We start from the raw sequence: 20,772 nt of genomic DNA, 5'->3' as shown, positions 1-20,772 counted from the left end.
CAAATAGATCCTCCCTGACTTCTTTGATGATGATAAATGTCTTTGTTATACATCCATGTACAAGACCGTAGTGTTTCATTTATAGAACACGCCAACTTTATTGCATGTCTGTGACCCCTTCCCCTTAAGCCTGTGAGTTCCATGAAAGCAAGAGAAAGGGCTGTCTCCTGTGCACAGCCAAAGGCTAGCACTGCTGTGTGAATAAATGAATTGCATTTCAGGAACAGGGGATGATATGTGCCAAGACATAGAGGTGTGGAATTCTGTGGCGTGTCCTAGAAATAGCAAAAATTTTCCATGGCTCAGCTGTAGGATGGACAGGAGGAGGCGTTCTGAGATGAGCGAGAAGTCGGCTGTTAAGGTCCTTATATGTAATCCTAAGTGCTCTGAACTTTGTAGAGAGTGGGAAGCCAGGGAAGGTTTTATGTGCAGGTTTTATGTAACTTCTAGTACTAATAATAATTAGGTTGACCATTCAAGACCATTACTGTGGAAGCAATGTGGCAGATGACTGAAAAAGAAGACTAATTTAAAGGAGGTCAGTTAGATGTTCCAGCACTGCAAGTGAGAAATGATGAAAACTTCCCTGAGAGTGAAGGGGGTCTTTTCAAAAGGCAATTCCAATATAGAATCTACTGCACCTGCCGACTACCTGCATGCAGGAGGGAGTGTGAAAGACACCATAGTTTAGCTTGAGAGGATGGCTTGTCTGGGGGAAGTAATTAATGGAAATATGGAAAAAAGGAAGAGAAGAGTGAGTTTTAGGGGAATTGTCATTGTTGTTGTTTTAGAGATAGGGTCTCACTTTGTCTCCTAGGCTGGAGTCCAGTGGTGTAATCATGGCTTACTACAACCTAGGTAGAGTATTTTTTGCAGTTAGAAATGCATAAAATCTCAGCTAGGTACCTTATTGATTGTGGGAGTGTCTGGCATTAGCCAATTGACTATGTAGACTTCCCGTTTGTGTAATGAAAGATAGACCTTGGAAACTGGAAGTGTCACATTGATTTAATGATTTATGCTACTTTGGCCCACTACTGGCAATCAAAATGGCTATTTCAATAACAGTCTCCCTCAAAGTCACTTTTTGTTATTTTATTCAGTTAGATACATAAACCTGTGCTAACCCCACCCAGATTCTGAAGTGTTAACAATTTTATTATAGGTGGCTATGCTATTATATTTCTTTCTCATTAGATTGCAAGCTTTGAAAGGAAGTATCATATTCTTGTTAAGCTGGCACGAAGCATTAATAACAGAAACTCAAATTACTAGATGGATGGGTAAATGGATAAATTTATAAGCCGATAGCAGGGATGTAGGATGCTTTCTGGTGCTGGGCACCTAGGAATCAAAAACCTTGTACCCTATAACAAATTTTTAAGTGGCTTTTCAGTGAGTTATTAATTGCAACATCAGGGGTAGAAGAGACTACCCATAAGAATTTTTAAATAGATTTTTATTGTATTATTTTCTCTTGGCAATATGAAATAATCCAGGGAATTTTAAGGTTTATGGCTACAAAGACTATACATTTCTCAATACATTAACCTTTGAAATTGTCAAGTGAAAGAGAAGCATTTAAAATAATTGCTATTGCTTAGTGATGTTCTAAAGGCTGGTAAGTGGGTGCATGATCAGGCTTTTGTTTTAGGAAGATAATTTTGTGGACTACATGAAGAGTGGAGGAGAAGAAATAATTCCAGTTGGACGTGGAGAGATGATGATGGTGTGGAATAATGCGATGGCAGTGAAATGGAAAGATTCCATTAATTTTATTCACTGTAATATACCATACCCTGAGGATACATACAATGGTGACCAAACCAGACAAGTTCCCATCCTGAAGGAGTTTATGGACAAACCGGGGAGATGCACATCAGTGCATTCATCACAGTAATACATGTAATGTTGCCGCTGTGACAAATGAAATGAGAAAGGAAAGGTCAACCTGAAAAGAAGCATCTCAAAGGTAAAATTGACATAATTAGTTTGGTCATTGCAGTATCAGAATAAATAATAGACTTGTTTCCAGCTCTTCTTTACTGACAGAATATTCAAAGTCATTTGTATGACACACATAACATACATGAAATCCCACCAAAGAAGATGTATGGAGTAACAAATGTGTGGCACAAATTAAAATGACCTTTTACCAGAAAATGAGACCAATAAGCTATGAATTATAAATTCTGATTTTGCAGTTTAATTCCACTTGCTTTTCAATGTCATCATCCAATTGGAATAATGGTACTTTGCTGATGAGATACAATTTATTCTAGGTTTCTCTATTTTGATTTTTTTCATTCAGATGTTGCAAGAGCAATTGAATTACTGGAAAAACTACAGGAATCTGGAGAAGTACCAGTGCACAAGCTACAATCCCTCAAAAAAGTGCTTCAGAGTGAGTTCTGTACAGCTATTCGAGAGGTATGGCACTACAATTCTAATAACTAAATTCAGCCATATGTCTTCTGCGTAGAAAACATGTTTTTTATACACAAACAGTTGAAATTGTTAAGATTGGAACTACATTTTAATTTTCTGTTTTTAGCTCTTTGGACAGACGATAAAATATAATTTAGTCTGCTAAATTACATCCAGCCAGGATTTATACATTCACATAAAACCAAATGTTGATCTTCTGGTACCAGTGAAGGAACTGTCTAGCAGGTGACTGTTGCATGTAGTCTATGCTATTTAGTGGTCACATGAAGCCACCTGGAAATTCAGGTAGAAATAGTTATCATTAATGGGGGCTGAGTTTGTCTAAGAACATCCAACTAATCCTTCCCCAAGTAAAACTGAAGTAGTAACCTCCTACTGACTAAACACTACTGTTTAAGGCAATTATGGAAAATACACAGATAGGCTGGTATGCCTTTCTAGCAAATCTTTGTAATGCTTTCTTGACTAATGGTTTTAAGAAGACTAAGGTGAAACAGTATGTTGAAATGACTATTTGAATTTTTTATTGACTGTGGTAGGATTGAGCATTCAACTAATGAATTTAGTTGGTTAGAAGAAGCCACTTGAGATCTATAAGCTATGTTGTTTTACTTGGTGACACATTATTCCTTCCCCATCAGGAACCAGGTAATAATTCATTAGTTAGAACCTAATGTCCATAAATCCATTTGCCCTGTCAAAAGTCTTCAGTGATGAATTACCTACAGTTATTCTCTCCAAAGTCAGCTGAACCCAGTGACTATCTAGAGAGTTTATTGTAGCATAGGGCGGGCACCTCTCATGAATGCTTGTGTCACTGTCCCTTCTCTTTACAACCTCTCTTGTGGCTAATGTATTCTCTTCTGCCTCAACAATACCAGTTTAGTCACTGTGCAGGAAAGACCAAGGTAGCGACATGCATAACTTCTCACTACAGATTTAAACTTGTGCCCATGCAATGCATGTAAAATTTGACCTTTGTTGGAATTTGTTGACTTATGCTGTGCTTGTGCTAAATTTGTCAGGTGAAGTGTTCACTATTTAATTTTTGTTAATATTGAACACAGCTTAAGTACATAACCATAATAATGTTTCCAAGTTTTAACCTATAAATTTGATTGAAGGCTGTAAGGAGGTTTCTCAGCATATGGATTCTTTGCCACTAGCTTCCCCTCAGTGGGAAAGGTATAAGATATCTCAAAACCATATGAGCATCTTCTTGGTTACAGTTGTCACTCCTGTGTTCACTCTGTAGACCAAGGCCAAACTGCCTATACACTGTTTTCTTCCTTCACTGAGTGCCATTCCTCCAAAATCTGGTGACCGATTTTTCTTTTTTAGAGGCTCTACCATCTCTTCTATGTCTTAGCATTCTGCTCTCCACAGAACTAACCAAAGGATAGGATACATGAAATATATACCTCTGCTCACTGGGTATATGGCTTATGATTAATTCAAAGTCTCTACCACCATGGAACTCACAATATAGTGAGAGAAAACTATGATAAATAACTATACAATGCAATATCAGAGTGACAAGACTGGAGAGAAATAAAGCAGGATTAGAGGGGCCAGGTTGAAGCTCTATTATTTAATGTGGTCAGGAACAAAAACTACTTAAAGTAATGCAACAGTCATATAAATGTCAGGAGTCATAGTGTTCCAGGCAGAGGAAATCACGAGTGCAAAAACAAAAAGCTGCTATGTGTATAGTAGAATTAGCAAGGTAGGCTCTCTAGAGGTAGCTGGAGAACAGAACACATAGGCCTAGCAAGCCATATAGTAAGTACGTTGGATTTCATTCTAAGCATGATAGGAAGCCCCTGGAGAGTTCTGGCCTGATTTTATTTGATTTTTGAAAATGTCTGTCTGGATGCTGCGATGAGACTACAAGTGTGAGTACAAAAGCTGAAACAAAGAGAGACTAGTGATAAAGTAATGAATGGATTGAGTGAGAGATGAGATGATAGCAACTTGGACAAAGGTGGCAGCACTGCAAAATGGGAAGTTGTCTGATTCTAGATATATTTTTTGAGCGCAAACTCAACAGAAATTGTTAATGAAATAGATGGCACAATGGGATGTCAAAGAAAGAAAACTCTATTGAATCTTAGGTTTGGGCTTGAACACTTGAATGAATGATGTTATAATAAGGTGGACCAGTTTTGCAGAAGACTATGCAAGAGCTCCGTTATGAACATAGTAAGTTGATGATGATTTTGAAATATCCTAGTAGAGATGTTTAACAGGCATCTAAGTCTGAAGATTGGGGAAGAAGTTGGGTCTGGAAATGTAAATGTGGTATGGATATCTGTTCAAATAAACACACTAGCCTTTCATTTTAGAGTTTGCTAAGGTAAAAGAGAATGAAATTGAAAAGGAAAATAAATATGAGGGCTTTGTGTAGGCATTATAAATATATCTAACAAGCTCTTCCTATGGTAAATTGTATTTGCATCATTGGTAGTCCATGGACGTCTATAACTGGTTTATAGACAGACTGACATTTTTACAGGGAAAGCAGAAGATGTAATTTATCTACCTTAGATTTTATAAATTTGAACTAGGAAGATTCATTTTATATTTACAGTAAAGTCCTTAATAATAATTTTGTTCTTAAAGGCAATTGCATGTTACACAGGAATTGTAAAAGATTACTTCATCTTGCCTAACATTTCATTCCATTTGTATGATATTGTTTCTATTTGCTAAGTTTGAAATTTTCTTTATTGTTCTTATTGTGTTGATTTACATTTACTGTGGGAAATAGAGCAGTATATAAACAACAATTCTGAATAGTATTATGAATCTTACTAGTGAAAAGTTCTTCAATTAAAATATAAAATACGAATGCATGTTGCCAGGCAGATGAAACCAAATGTCAGTCAAGAATAGTGCAGCAATAAAGTATGATAATAAATGTCTCAAAGTTACGTTTTAGTGAGCCTAGAATACTTCCTCTCCTGGTATCTTGGGTGCTGATTGTAATACTGGCAAAAAAAAAAAAAAAGAAAAAGGACTTTGAAGTTTTGGTTTTTTATTCAAATAATGCTCAGAATTTTTGTGGTTATCTGAGTTTCCCAGAAATATTTACTAGTTAATACTTTCCTTGTGAAAGTTATTAATATTGTCATGCAAAACAGAGAAAAGAACAAAAATGACAGTGGCATCATTCTTAGTTGCACTCACCAGAGCAAAAACAGATACAGGTCACACTTTTGCCAACAAGATTGTAAAACACAAATTATGCTTAAAAAAGAAAGCAGGACAAGCTTTTGCCAATATATTTTTATTGTCTTACGTAAGTGTAACAGTAGCTATTATTATATGTTGAAATAATTCCATATTTTGCTTTACATTTGGATGAAACCACTGAATCAGCTCCTGACGTATATGCAGCACCTATATGAAGAGAATAGTTTGATAAAATGTTATTTTTTAGATAAAAATAGATGGCCTTAAAAGAGATTAGAAGTTCCCTTAACTGTTTTTTTCTATAACCCATAAGAAAGCATGAAAACTATATGCTGAGATCAGTACCGAAGGAACACCATCTACATGTACAACTAAGTAAGGCATTCCTCTATCAAGAAATAGCTTATGCTTGAATGCAAATCCTCATACATCTTTATTTAGAGAATACAGATAGTGGTAAGCAACACTTTTCTTAATTGTGTTATATTGCTGGAGGATCTCTAAAGAGCCCTGATCAACATTTAAATTGCATCTAATCTGTGCAAATGATTTTAGAGAACATGGCAGAGAAATGGGCTGACACATGATACCACTTTCCTGTAATGAGATGTGCAGGCACATTTACACAAGTTTTTGAATGAGAGGTGAAATAAATATTTTGTAGTACCGATATTTTCAGTAAAATCATCTCTGTAATTTCAAATAACTTCAAGCTTTAGCTTCACATTTTATTAATTAGTTGGATTAATTTAAACTTATAAATAGGGGTGAAATATGATGATTACGAAATGTTGATTTTTGAATAAGAAAATTCCATAAGAGAACTGAATTGCAGTGCAACTAGCTCAATTTGCAAGAGTTAGGCTTTGCCCCTGCAAAACTTCATGTTCTTTGTGCCTCAGAGAAAAAAAATCAATAAATGTATAAGTGATCATATTTTAAGAAGACGTCTAATTTCTGCAACAGAATACAAAGAAATTCTTGCGGCAACAAATAAAAAAATAACTATCTACGTAATATCATCATCTTCCAAGGTGTAAAATATTCAGTCTCCTGCTTTTCAGGATGATGTGCTCAATGACCTGGAGGGTGATGTGCTGTTAACAGTGGTCTGTTGTAAGGACTTACTCCCACGTTTATAACTGCTATATGCAGGCTTGAAGAAAAATACAGAACAAAAGGTCATAATCACCAAAAACTGCCTTCTTTGGCCAATCGCTGAACTGAATGTTAGTATTTTCTAAAGTAGTAGAACATAGAGTAAGAAAACAAATCAACCCTACATGGAATGACTGTCATTTTGTGATAATAGGATTTCAAAATTGGGCCAGTTCCCTACTTCTTTGTGCATGCTACAGTTGAATTTCTCCACCCTCTCTAAAGTTATCTGTGCTTATGATAACTGCTTTAGCCAATCACATGTGAGTGGAAGAAGCTATATGTTCCACTTCTTCATGGGAGCCTTTGAGTAAGTAAAAGACTTGCCATGTTCTCTTCCCATTACTAGGCAACTAGTAATATTTCATATGAGAAATTATCAATCAGTCTGGGTTTAAGAATGAGAAAATTAAAAAATATAGACTCTAGCTAACCTTTCATGAACAGGTAGTCTGAGCAAGAAATAAACCTTTGTTACTCTAAATCCCCAAGGTTTAGAGATAATTGTACCTCAGCATTACCCAGGTTTCCCTGACTGATGATACACAATGATCAAACCAAATTTACTTTGGCAAAAGGTTATAAGCAGTATCAATCCTTTAATTACTATAAAACAAAATTAATGTTTTTAAAACTATGTTATATAAACTGTGATACATCTTTTAAAAATTATATGAAATTTGTAACCAATCTAAGTACCTATGGCCATTAAGCAGTTCACAGTTTTAAAAATTTTGAGAAACTTGGGTTACAAATTTTATTTGCTCCTTATCTTTCATATTCTACTACTTTTATTATTTAATTTCTGAGGATAGAGCTTATTAACCCTCTAGCACCACTCCTGGTACCATCCCCCACCACTCCATCTAAATCTTACACCGTATCTTTATAAAGGGATTTTTTTGTCTTATGAACTTAAAGATATAATCAAGATAGGAGAAATATTTGGAGTCTGTCAGTCTACTGTTCAAGTGCTCCTGGTTCCCAGTGAGAAATATTTTTTTGAAGGTACTGGTAATTTTCGCCACAATGCCTCCCAAGAGGGATATGTGGGAAAGGTCACCATGACACATTCTGTCAGATCAGAGACAGAAGCAAAGTCCTTAGAGGAGTGTTGTGGCCAAACCGACCAAAGTTTGAATCCCAACTTGGCTACTTATTTTTGCCTTCTCTAAAACTGTAATTTTTTAGTTTAAAATAATAAACAAATACCACCAGTCTTGCACTGATCCTGCTAATTAAATATCATATATGTACAGCTACCTAATACAGTGTGTTGTAGCCAACAAATACAAAATCAATGGATGCTATCATTGTTAACGATTAGGGCCCCAAATTATCCCTAACTGTAGTGTTTTGGTAAGTCAGCGAATGCATAACAGACAGAAAGAGGCATGGTAGTTTCTATAAGCTGAATCTAAGAAAACACACAAGACTAGTATATTTATATTCATTAACCCACCATCAATAATTATAATAAATTGAGCTATTTCACCCTAATTCCACAACCATATGAGAAATAGCATTATGACACAAGTTTTTGTTCTTTGCTGTTCAAATTAATGTCTATCAATGCCTTAATCTGCTATGTGGATAAAAACACAGAAGGAAAACTTAATCAGCTTTATGAGAGAGCCAATGATTGGTTGGATGACACAAAGTAGATTCAGAATTACCCTAAGAAAATACATAGTTGGCTCATTAGTGACAGCATGAGATAAAATAAGTATAATAGGAGAAAGAGGAATTGGAGGAAGAAAGAATGGGTGAGAGTGAAGGTTGAAAAGAAAAGAGGAAGGGAAGAAGGAAAAAAAGTAAGAGAAAGAGTGAGAGAGAAAAGAGAAGGAATGAAGGAAGGAGGGAGGGAGGGAAGTAAAGCTGATACTGAATCATGGCTTATTGTAGTATAATGGAAAAGTACAGAAACAATATTGACAATGGATTGTGACAAATCTGTATTCACATCCTTGCTTGAGCACTTCATTATGCCATCTAGTTCCAAGTTACTTAATTTCTGTGATCTTGGTTTTTAAGATAAAATAAGGCAATAATAAATTCATAGGATTGTCAGAAAGATTAAATAAAATGAGATAGCACATGGCATACCTGATTAATATAGTGCATAGCCTGAAGAGTTGATGATTAAGAAATGGTAGGCCGGGCACAGTGGCTCACGCCTGTAATCCCAGCACTTTGGGAGGCCGAGGAGGGTGGATCACGAGGTCAAGAGATCGAGACCATCCTGGTCAACATGTGAAACCCAGTCTCTACCAAAAAATACAAAAAATTAGCTGGGCATGGTGGCGCGTGCCTGTAATCCCAGCTGCTCAGGAGGCTGAGGCAGGAGAATTGCCTGAACCCAGGAGGCGGAGGTTGCGGTGAGCTGAGATCGCGCCAATGCACTCCAGCCTGGGTAACAAGAGCAAAACTCCGTCTCAAAAAAAAAAAAAAAGAAAAGAAAAAAAAAGAAATGATAGCTATTCTGGTAAAAATCTTGATGTATTTAGGGACAAAAAGCTAAATATTTAATATGTTCTAATAGAAATATTAGTTAAGAATAAGAAGAATAGTACTGTAGTTTTTGAACCGCCAAAAAAATGCAAAACTTTTAAATAGATGGCTTTGAATTTTAAGATAAATGTTAATACATTGTAGTGCTTGTAGGAAAAGACAACCAGCATAAGAAGAGATATGGATACCTTGTCAGATGACAAGAGGTTAAGGCCTTGGTGATATTTAGCCACATAAAGAGAAAAGATGTGTGTATCATGAGATTTACCATCCAATCGTTGATGGGATAAAGGGCAAGGGAATTACTCATGCCAGAACACTGGATGAAAAATGGAAGAATGCAGATAACCAATGATAACTAGAAATACACAAATATTACAAATGGGCTCATTTGTAATACAGGAAACTTCCTATAACAACAGCAGAGATTAAATGGTATATTTCAGATTACTTTAGAAAAGAGACATTTTAGTTAAAGATCATATACAGACTTTATGTTGTAAGTTAAGAGCAAACATATGTATATTTAACTTAGCTTTATTTTGTTTCCTTTGCTTTTTGTGCAAAAATTATTTGTGATAAAATACTTTTTTTGTTCTTTAATGCATTTAATCTTTTGACATTTTAATGTTTTTTTTTCACTGTTCAAGGTTTATTGGGGGTTTTAGTTGGTGTAACACTTGGATAGTTGGTTGCATTGTTTATATGTAGATCTTTTTACATTGCATGGTAATGTACACTACTGATATATATAGTTCACAAAATAAGATCCTTTGGAACAAGACATGCAATATTGGATCTATACACTGAATGCCAGGATGTGACTGACTGGGAAAAAATGTTGGACTAGGCATGTTCAGTGAAGGAGCCAGGAAGTTATATGACAAATGAACATCTCTCTGGCTCAAGGGGCAACTGCAGCATGTGCAGCATTAGCAGTGGTGCCTCAGAGGTGGCAGACTATTTCACACTAACCAGTTTAGGACTACACAAGGTTACCACTATCCAGCATCAGAATATAGCTGTAGGACTTTACAAACCATTCCTATTTCTAACTTCTGGAATTGATATCTTTCCCAGTCCATCTTAAAATATTGCTGCTTTAATCACAGATCAGATAAAAAAGACAACATGCACAACCTCCAGCTAAAATCCTGTTGTAGCCTAGACAGTGAAATGGTATGACATCAGAAGACTTTAAAATTGCAGCTCTTTTTGGATCCCCCAAAGTGTGTCTGTACTCTTCTTCAAACGGGCCTCTTCCTCAGGAGTTGGAATCAGAGTCACCTTCACAATGTCTGAGATTCCATTCTGTCCCAAAATGCAAGGAACACTAAGGAAGACATCATCCTTTATTCCATAGAGACCCTTAATCATGGTGGAAATTGGGTGTACCCACCTGATTCTTCATTATAGTCTCTGCCAAATCTGCCACAGAGTCCAATGGCCCAGGATGTATAGCCTTTGAGTTTGATCACCTCATAAGCACTCCCAACCAACCTGCTTGTGAACCTCTTTCCACTGTTGCTTATCTGTATCAGTCCCTAAATCTGGGTGCAGTCTTCAGGGAGACACCAGCAACATTCGCTCCACTCCATACAGGCACACTGGAATCTCCATGTTTCCCAAGGACCCACCCATGACAGCTTAATGGGTGAACTCCAAGCCTTTCACCCATCAGGTAATGGAATCAGGCCGAATCCAGATTGTAACCACTTCCAATAACACAGTTTTTGGGAAAGCCACTTATCTTCCAAGCCACATAGGTCAAGATATCCACTGGATTTGAAACAATAAGCGACTTGCAGTTCGGGCTGTAATTTACAACATTAGGAATGATGAATTTAAAGATATTCACATTACGCTGGACCAAATGAAGACGGCTTTCTCCCTCTTGCTGACGTGCCCCAGCCATAATAATGACCAGCTTGGAGTCTGCAGTTAGATTACAGTCTTTACCAGAGACAATCTTTGGTGTTCTAAGGAAAAGGCTGTCATGCTGGAGATCCATCATCTCTCCCTTCAGTTTGTCTTCAGTGACATCAACAAGAGCAAGTTCATCTGCCAAGTACTTCATTAAGACACTGATGGCACAGGCCATGTCAACAGCACCAACCCCAACAAATGTCGTCTTATTCTGGGAAGGTCTATTCTTCCTTTAGAAGATTATAAATCAGCTGATCCTTGAGAGTTGCCATTTTGGACTTGGAACCAAAAGGATCCAGGAATGCACATTGGGCGGGCGTCGGGGGTGCACAGCAGTAGGATCTGGACTTGGCAGCAGCTGCACCAGCCACATTTTTAATGTTTTAAAATGTGTTAATGTTTTCCTTTAAACATGGACAGGGTAGCATGTATTTTCACCGAAAGTTACTATTCTTGTACAACGACGTCTAGAATGGCATTGCATTCATCAGAATTAATGAAAATGCATCTGACATTATGTTTGTGCATATCTCTTTCTGTTCACATTAAACTTAGCTTCAGTTGGCAAATGTCAGAGAAAAGAAAGCTGATGGCTCCTACATTTCCTTTGATTTTATTTGCATTGCTAAATGTGATGGGACACAAAAGCCAGACTGTTTCTTGTGTGATAAGTTTCCTGCCAATGATGGGATGAAGTCAAGAAAGCTTATTTTTGAGCATCCTGAAAATAAATCACACAATATAGACTTTTTTTCCCCCTAGAGAAGAAGTTCAGTTTTAAAAGGATGGAAATTTACCAAAACTTACATTTACCCTAACATGAAAGTTTTGATATGTTTCCAACCAAAAGAAACCACATAAACTGGAGAAAGCTTATCAATTCAAGTTTCTAGAAATGCTTGAGCTGGTGGGTTGCTTAGAATAAAAAAAATTAAAATAGCACCTTTGTTCATTTGATAGAACCTACTCTTGAACTCCGATATTTTGCCAATATTTCAAAGCTAGTTATGGTGAAAATAACAGCTGTGTCATTCCCATTTGGCATGCAAATGAGTGAAAACTATTATTGTTTCAGTAAAACTCGGAGTTTTATCTCTCACCTGAATGTTGTGTGTGTGTGTGTGTGTGTGTGTGTGTGTGTGTGTGTGTGCATGCGTGTGTGTTGCCTCCTCTCAGCAGTAAAGAGTTTCTTTGTCAACCAAAACTCCTAATGGAACAAAAATCTTGATACTGCAAGTACATATGGAGTGCATATGAAGTTACGGAGTTTCTGGTTGTAAGATCCAGCTTCATTAATCTGGTGAAGACAGAGGTTCCACTTGCCACAGAGACATATTGGCTTCGCCATCAGCATGCATTTGTGTGAAAGACTCTGATAATTATCCTAAAAAGATGTTTTGTGGGCCCTGTTAAAAGCAACCTAATAATTTCACATCCATAGCCTGAAATCTATAGAGTTTCAAAAGTTTTTATTTGGAAATGAAGTAAAACGTGTTCTTTTTACTATCAGAAGGGTTTTGGCTTTTCAAAGGATAAGTTTTAATGCACTTGGCTAAACTTGGGTCAGAAATTTCATTTTACCTATTTTTTAAGTAAAGGAGAGCTGAATCTTAAAACAATTTGACAAGCGAGGTTTATTCATGGATGGACTTCCTTGTAGATGTTAGGCCAAAAAAAAAAATGAGGTCAGTCTTTCAATTTCAGATTTTCTGGTCTAGTAGGGTGGCTCTGGAAACACCTGCCATTTTGGAGAAAGAAATTAGAAGTGACCTTTCCATTGACATGAATGTGCTGAAACAAAGACTTTAGTGAGGGCAAAGGAGTTGAAAATGAGATAGACATGTCAGTTTATCCATGGAGAAGATCTACAAACATCTGTAAAGACTGCAAAAACTCTTTTAAAGGTTACTTGTGCTTAGCTACTTAAAATCAAAAGAAGGATTCAAACATCTTCCCTTGTTGACAAAGGCTGCATTGTTGACACTAATCTTTCCAAAAATAATTTCATTTGACTTGAGGACAAAGGGTTTTGTAGAGCCTGAATTCACCTTGATGTGTCTTGGAGAAAGCTCAGGTGTCTTGACAAAAGTCTACTTTGCTCTGATAGGGGATTTAATTCTGTTTTGATACTGAAAGCTATGTGAGCTGCAACTTTTAGCACATACTGCTATTAAAACAGATGAAAAATTGTTTGGATCCTAAAAATAACACTAATGTTTTCATATAAAGGAAGGATCACTCTAAATTTTAACTTCTTCCTTTTTTGGGGGGTTGTGGGAGCTGCTCCCTAGACAGAGCAGGATTATCCCGTAGGCAGAGTGTCCCAGAGTAACCTAAATTTTAACTTCTTACTAAGCCAAATAAAATAGCCTTCTCATTGAAAACTATTTTAAGCAGACACTGTTTTTCCTTTTTTAAAAATGTGATTTGGCTAGTAATTTGCATTTATTGTTTTATTTAGAAAGAGGTCATCAATTTTTGTAAGAAAAATGAGTCACATAGTTCTTTGTAATATGTAAAATAACTCAATGTCAAATGCAAAAATAAAAATAAATGGCATGAACATTTACACATGAGTGGATTTTTCTTGGGATAACGTCACAAACTTCATTAGATTTTCTAAAGTGTCCATGATATATCCTCTCTTTTACACCCAAATAAAGACTAATTAATAAGGGACTATGATATCAGTTGAGAAACACTGCTTCACTAGGTAGTCTGTCCCCTGGGGTCCTTCCAGTTCTGTGAATCTACAATTACAAAGCTTTTTCTGTGAAAAACACAGAAAAGCAATCTATGTTTTTCTTCATGTAGATGCAGAACTTCTATTTTTGGCACCACAGATGACAACTGTTCATTTATTTTTTCCTCCCAGTGAACAAAGTCATTTAACCTTTTCTTGCTTCAATGTTGCCAACATAAATGGAGAGAAGTTCATTTGTACAAGCCATCTAAAATGAATGTTAAGTTACAAATTGACATTTTAAGCCAGTTTGCTGTTGTCCCTGGGAGTAATTTGCATGTAAAAAGAAATGAACTTAGTATCATTCATAATTCAAATATATGCAAGGCGATTATTAGCTTGCTCCCTTCCTTTCTTCTCTATCTTCCTTTCATTCTTCCCTCTCATAGGGAAATACAGATTTAGGGCTGAAAACTGACCACTATACGTTTTTTCATTATTTCCTTGCTTTTCTTTGTCTATAGTCTGATTGCAGTATATTTTTCTAAAATATATTTATTTTAATTTTATTTGTTTAAAATGTTATAAAGAGGTAACAATACTGTTGAAATATTTGGGGAATGTTCTCTTTCACTTACAATAATACTGCTAAGATCCCGTAACTTTTGCCTTGATGTGGTTCACTTGCTTTGGCTGTTGTGTGATGTATCATTGTGTGAATATATCACAGTTTATAAAATCACTCTCTCTTATTGATGGCATTTGAGTTATTTCCAGGTTTTTACTATTATGTTAGGTGCTACTATTAATATACATGTGTCTCTGGTAAGATGACCAAGTCTTCTCTGGGATATTTGTGTACATGTAGAATTTCTGGGTCATAAAGTATAAGAATATTCAACTTTAAGAGACAATGCCAAACAGTTTTCAAACTTTATTACTCAAATTTATACACTAACAATGTATAATTGTGGAATCCATATTACCTCCAACACTTGTATATGAGACATTTAAATTTTCACCAACGGAATCTACAATGCAGTGGGATCTTACTGCAGTTACCATTGGTGTTTACTTGATCAGTCAGTTGTTAAATGTATCTTCTTGGCCATATGTGTTTCCTTTTCTGTGAAACATCCATTCATGTGTTTTTCTACTAATTTGGGCTTTTACATATTCTTATATATTCTTATTAGTAGTTATTTTTGGGTTGTGTATATAATGAATATATTCTCCTCCTTTGTAACTTTTCTTTAGGGTATCTTTCATGAATAAATTTCTTAATTTTAAATGTTCACATTGATTTTGTTTAAAATATGCTTAGAAAACTGTCCCTACCCCAGTGTCTAAAAGATATTTACCTTTAATGCCTACTGAAGTTTTCCTGATCTGACACTTTGTTATCCATCATAGTCTCCACATAGGAATCTGTTTCTGGGTTCTCATCCCTTCATTAATGCCCCGTTTAACTCATCTGAGAAAGCCAAGGGAATGAGTTTGGGGAAAAGGGGTGGCACACAGTTTTGATCCTAACTATTTGTGATTGCAGCTTTTGTTTCAGTGGGAGATTCCAATCTGTTTCTGTCTCTCTCTGTCTGTCTCTCGCCCGTTCTCTGTGTGTGTGTGTGTGTGTGTAAAAGTAAGTTGATAAAACCAAGGCACTCATGGATCAATGTGCAATGAAGAGGATGTGCCATAAACTAAATATTATGATGGTTCCAATTCTATTCTTTGCACCTCAGATCCAAAGGGGGAAAGAAATAATAATAATAAAATATAGCCTACTGCTCTCAAAAAAAGTTAGAACGGTTTTAAATCCTTAATTTGTGGATCTCTGTTTCTCTTACTAAAGTTTTAAGTAATAGTCATCTATCTTCTACCTAGACTGAAGGTAGAAAATGTGTATTTTAATAATAACAGAAAATTAGCATGTTATCAGCCAAATAATGAGCATACAATAAATATTTGTTGGTTGCATGGGGAATTCTTTAAAATGACTCATTTATATTTGTAGATGAACACATCTCTGATTTTCATCAATCTTGAATTATCAAATGGGACCCTGAGCTCATACAAATCACAGACAAAAAATGCTAACATTTCTAGTTCAGAATAAGATCTTACATTAAAATGGCTTCCACCCTTGAAAAGTGATCTATAATTAGAGCCAAATCTTCAGGGTTCTTTATGTATTTGCATATATATATATATATATATATATATATATGTTGTTATGAATGTGCAAGTATGTAACATATGAGTTTTCATATAGTACATGCATAAAAGTTGGTAATGTATACAGGTTTAAAAAGAACCATACAAAGCACCTGGTGCTGTGCTTTCTTTGCCTTTTGGAAATCATGAACTTCTTTGTGGATCTGGTAAAATTATAGGCTTTTTATTCCAGAAAAAAAATACACATGTGCAAATATTCTTATTAAAAATTAAGGGGGTTGGTAAATCTGAGACTGATCCATTTGGCACCTTGATCTACTGTAAAAGTAACTTTATGGATGAGAAAATAAGATGCAGAAAGTTTAAGTAGTCTTTCAAGTACTTAGTGCCTGAGTTAGCACCAGAACCAAAATCTCCCAGGTCCCAGTCTAGTTCTAGTTTTACTCGTTATGGATAATAGCTAAAACAGAACATTCTGGAATGTGAGAATAATGAAACATTATTTTAATGCTTGTCAGTAATGAGTTAAAATAGGAAAATTTCACCATGATTCCCTTCTCCACAATCCCTATTCATGTTTGTTCCATTTGTACCAACAACGATTTTTAAAATGTATGCCTTTTTGTCCTTTCTTTGCCTCAGTTAACACAAGACAATATATTGTCTTTTAGTATTATATTTTCTCATATATTTGTTATTCAAGTTTTAAAGAAGCAATGTAAAAAAATTTAGTTACTAATCATTGTATAATTGGCACTATTTCATAAAAACGGTTATGACATTTTCAGAAAATTTCAGCCCTTTCTGGAATAATTTAGTATTTTTTAAGACCAAACTTTAGCAAATGTATTTCTGGATCTACCACAAATATACATGTCTATTTAAATGTGCCCATAGTTCTTTTCTTAGTAAGTTAGCACTAAAGCCAGAAAAATCATTTTCAACCAATAGCCACAGAGTTAGGAAGAAAGCCTGTTTTCTTAAGTGGAGAGAAAAGAAATCTGTGACATGTAATCTTGTTATCCCAAACTACCTCGTTTTCCCATGTCAACATGTTCATCATAGAAGTGACTCTCAGGCTTTGTTAAGCCTGATACTTGGAAACTTTTGAACTACATTTTCTATTTCCCATAGATCAACAGTAGGACATCCTAGACATATCCTACTGCCTAAAGTCCAGCCCTAGAGTACTTTGCTGCCTATTCCCTATTTGCTAGCACCTAGAATTGCAGCTACAGAATCCAGCCCTACCAGTTGTTAGGCAAAACAGCAGTAATTTAAGAGGCAGCTTTCCTAGTGTTTCAGGGTTTCAGGAACTGTTAAAAAAAAAAAAAAAGAAAAGAAAGAAAGAAAAAAAACAGCAAACGTAAAAATCAGATAAGTAACCAACCAAACAACAACAAAAATATAAGAAACCATTTACCTTAGAATATTCCAGGTGAGAGATTCAATAACATACCCTCTTCCTCTTTTCAAATTTGCTTCTGGAGAGATGGGCTGGTGACCAGTGGTATCAATGACAGATAAATCATTGAGGTCTACATAACCGACAAAAACATAACCTTGTTGACAATCCACAGGTGTACATTTTCTGTGTTAAATGCAAATATATTCCTCTCTTATTTCAAATCAGAATGTTTTATTTTTACTTTTATTTATTTACTTTTTTTTTTTTTTTTTTTTTTTTAGGGACAAGGTTCCCCTCTATTCCCCAGGCTGAAGTGCAATGGTGTGATCATAGCTCACTGCAGCCTCAAACCCCTGGGCTCAAGCAGTCCTCCCACCTCACTCAGCCTCCTGAGTAGCTAGAACTACAGACTTATGCCAACATGTCCTGCCTAATTTTTAAAAATTGTTTGTAGAAACAAGTTCTCACTATGCTGCTGAGGCTGGTCTTGAACTCCTGGGCTTGAGTGGCTCACCCACCTCTACCTCCCAAAGTGCTGAGATTACAGGTATAAGCCACTGTGCTTGACTTGTTTCTCTGTTTTAAGGTCAGGAAAGGAGAGGAGAATTAACCTTCCCGGAACACCCAATAGATTAGATTATTTCCCTTTCACTGATTTCCCTAACATTTTTTTCACACATCTTCCTACACAATTTCCAGGTCTTACCAATTGGGCTATCAATAGGCACACAGCCATATAAAGAGAACAGTGCCGCACACATCTTTCTAAAGAATACTCAAGGATAACTGTTCTGAGAGATATAAATCCACATGGAGACAATGTGGAGAAGTTTACTGGCAGTCAAGCAAAATTAAAGAATTCTGCCTTACAGTGCATCTGATCAAAAGGATATTCTGCTAATTTTCCTCTATGACCACCTGCTTAGCTGTCAGTTACTGTTGACTCTGTATTTCAGAAAGTGAGTTGCAACTGGATTTAATAAAAATTTTTTTGTAAATCATTTGATCTCTTCATATATGGGACAGTAATTATTTTGTGTCCAGGATAGAGCCAACCACCACAGCATGTTGAGAGAATTGAGAATGCTAGACATTAACTGAGTAAATTAGACTTTCCTAAATAAGCTATAAAATATGTCCTTCCTCCAAATGTGACAAAGATTTTTGTCAAGTATATTTCAATGAAAACTAAAAATTAAAACAGCCAAATGACAAGGTTGGAAGAAATTTAAGATCTTAGAAAATTTATGAATATGCTGTAGTAGCTCAACAGACCTTCTCAATAATAAATATTTTAAATGTTTGAAGACAATCCCATGAGAAGGCAGTAATTTATTAATTACTATGGTTGAAGAGTTTGCAATCATGAATGTGATTCAAATCACATTGTTTATATTTCACGAAAAATATCTTGTCAAGCATAAGCAATTATTCAAACAATAGTTAAGAGGAAGGGATTCATTTAGAATATTCATTTGCCATAATTAATTTTGGCTTATCATTATAGCTGAGGGAGGAATTTTTCAAGATCTCCATGACTTAAGGACTGCAAGTAATAGGATCACTGAATCATGCTTTACATTCAAATTTTCATCTCAGGGATGATAAACTTGGGTAATAAAGAGCTGACTTTAAATGTGGATTGAATCACATTGGCATAAAAATAAATGAAATTGATTATTGTTCTAATTATAGCTTTATAATACTTTCATTGCCAGGTGCAAAGAAAAAAAATGGAAGTGTCCAGTATGTGAACATGTAGCTATACAAATATATTTTTCTCAATTTGAGTTTCTATATAACAAAAATTGGACTCTGTTGAGCTACAGCTTTAAAAAATTAAAACATTTATGCTATCTGTAGTTAGCTAAATAGGCATAATGATCTGGCAGTGAGAAAAATACTTTAAATATCAACTAATATTCTTATATTTCATAAAATATTTCCATTTTGTAGAAGTTAAAAAATGCTTTCCTCATTGAATTCCTAGTGATAAAAAAGGTTTACATTTGTCTATTATAAGATTCTAGAAATATTTGAACATCAAACACTTATATTTAGTTGTGAAAGTTGCTTTACAATGAATGCTTAATTCAAAACGAGTTTACAAGCAAAATATTTATAAATTAGTCTCTATCCGGCTGTTTTGTTTATTCATTTTCAAATGTTCTGATGTTTAAATGTATTTTCTTTTGATAAAGCAATATTTACAATGGTTAGAAAAACATGCTTATTGAAGTATATTTCAGTGTGTTTGGGATTGATATACATAATGACAACTAAGAAAAAACCATAAGATAAGTAGGTTTCCTCAATGCAATAGCTAATTTGAATACATAAAACTATTTAATTTGATTTAAAAGCAGTTGCAATACCATTAAGCTTGTTGACTTGCTTTCCTAATAGAGAAATACCTTTTACAGATACTATTTCAGACACTGCAATTCAATATGCATAATTTTATTGTAATGTAACAAGCTACTTAGGAAATACACTCATTATATGTTGTGTGCTAACTCCAAGGGACATTTCCTATTACCCACTCTTTTCTTTTACCTCCCGTTTGACTTGGTCTTTTAAAACAAAATAACCACTGATATATTCTCTTTCCCACCTCTCATCCCATTTTTATCCTTCAGTGTGACTGAAAGAGGAAAAAAACCTGAATTAGATTAGTGTATTTCCTGCACTGTTTTCAGCCTGAGATGTCTTAATTTTGTCTAATACTGGTTCCTTCAAAAATGTAGCAGTTACTACTTTTATGACCTTGGGCCTTAGATCATTTCTATTTGAATAATTTTTCCATTACCACAGAATTTTGCACTGACTGAGGTCAATACAAATAATTGATGTATACAAATTACTGGGAGAGTATTTTTCCTGAAGTGTACAAATAATTCCTTAGCATCTTGGCTGTTAAAATAAGACAAACATATTATATTTAAATTCTTCACATACAAAGGTAAATTTGGCCCAAAATTTGTGAATGTGAATGTACCTACCATAGTACAACAATATATCTTTCCCTATGTAAAGAAATATTACCTTTCAATTTCCAGCTAGCACCTGGAGGAGCACTCTGATGTGCTTGACTCTACTATATATAATCTGGCCATAGTCTTGGCTCAACAATTTTCTCCTGTTTATAATTTCTGGTTACAAGAGACTTTGTCTACCCCTTTGTGGTCTCCCAGTAATCCATACATGAGGGTGCCAAACATAATAGGTATTTGTGATGGTCGTTATGACTTAGTGTACCTTTGGAACA

The 20,772-nt window shown here is 35.2% G+C and overlaps 1 protein-coding gene and 1 pseudogene across 2 annotated transcripts in view; one reads left to right on the top strand and one right to left on the bottom strand.

Moving 5' to 3' along the window:
- LIN7A (lin-7 homolog A, crumbs cell polarity complex component) overlaps positions 1-20,772 on the top strand; it is a 152,785-nt gene that overhangs the window by 51,493 nt on the left and 80,520 nt on the right. For both annotated transcript variants that reach the window (XR_004274606.1, XM_032296621.1), the window contains exon 2: positions 2,312-2,430. Coding sequence is in view for 1 of the 2 variants with exons in the window: in XM_032296621.1 (XP_032152512.1) it covers positions 2,312-2,430 (119 nt within the window). In the remaining variant the exon portion in view is untranslated. The remainder of the gene's footprint in view (positions 1-2,311; positions 2,431-20,772) is intronic.
- Positions 9,943-11,581, bottom strand: LOC116563845 (annotated as a pseudogene).

Source organism: Sapajus apella, unplaced genomic scaffold, assembly GCF_009761245.1.
Source record: "Sapajus apella isolate SASKATOON/1434 unplaced genomic scaffold, GSC_monkey_1.0 scaffold2, whole genome shotgun sequence".
NCBI classification, from domain to species: domain Eukaryota; kingdom Metazoa; phylum Chordata; class Mammalia; order Primates; family Cebidae; genus Sapajus; species Sapajus apella.
This window is presented reverse-complemented; position numbering and strand designations above follow the sequence as displayed.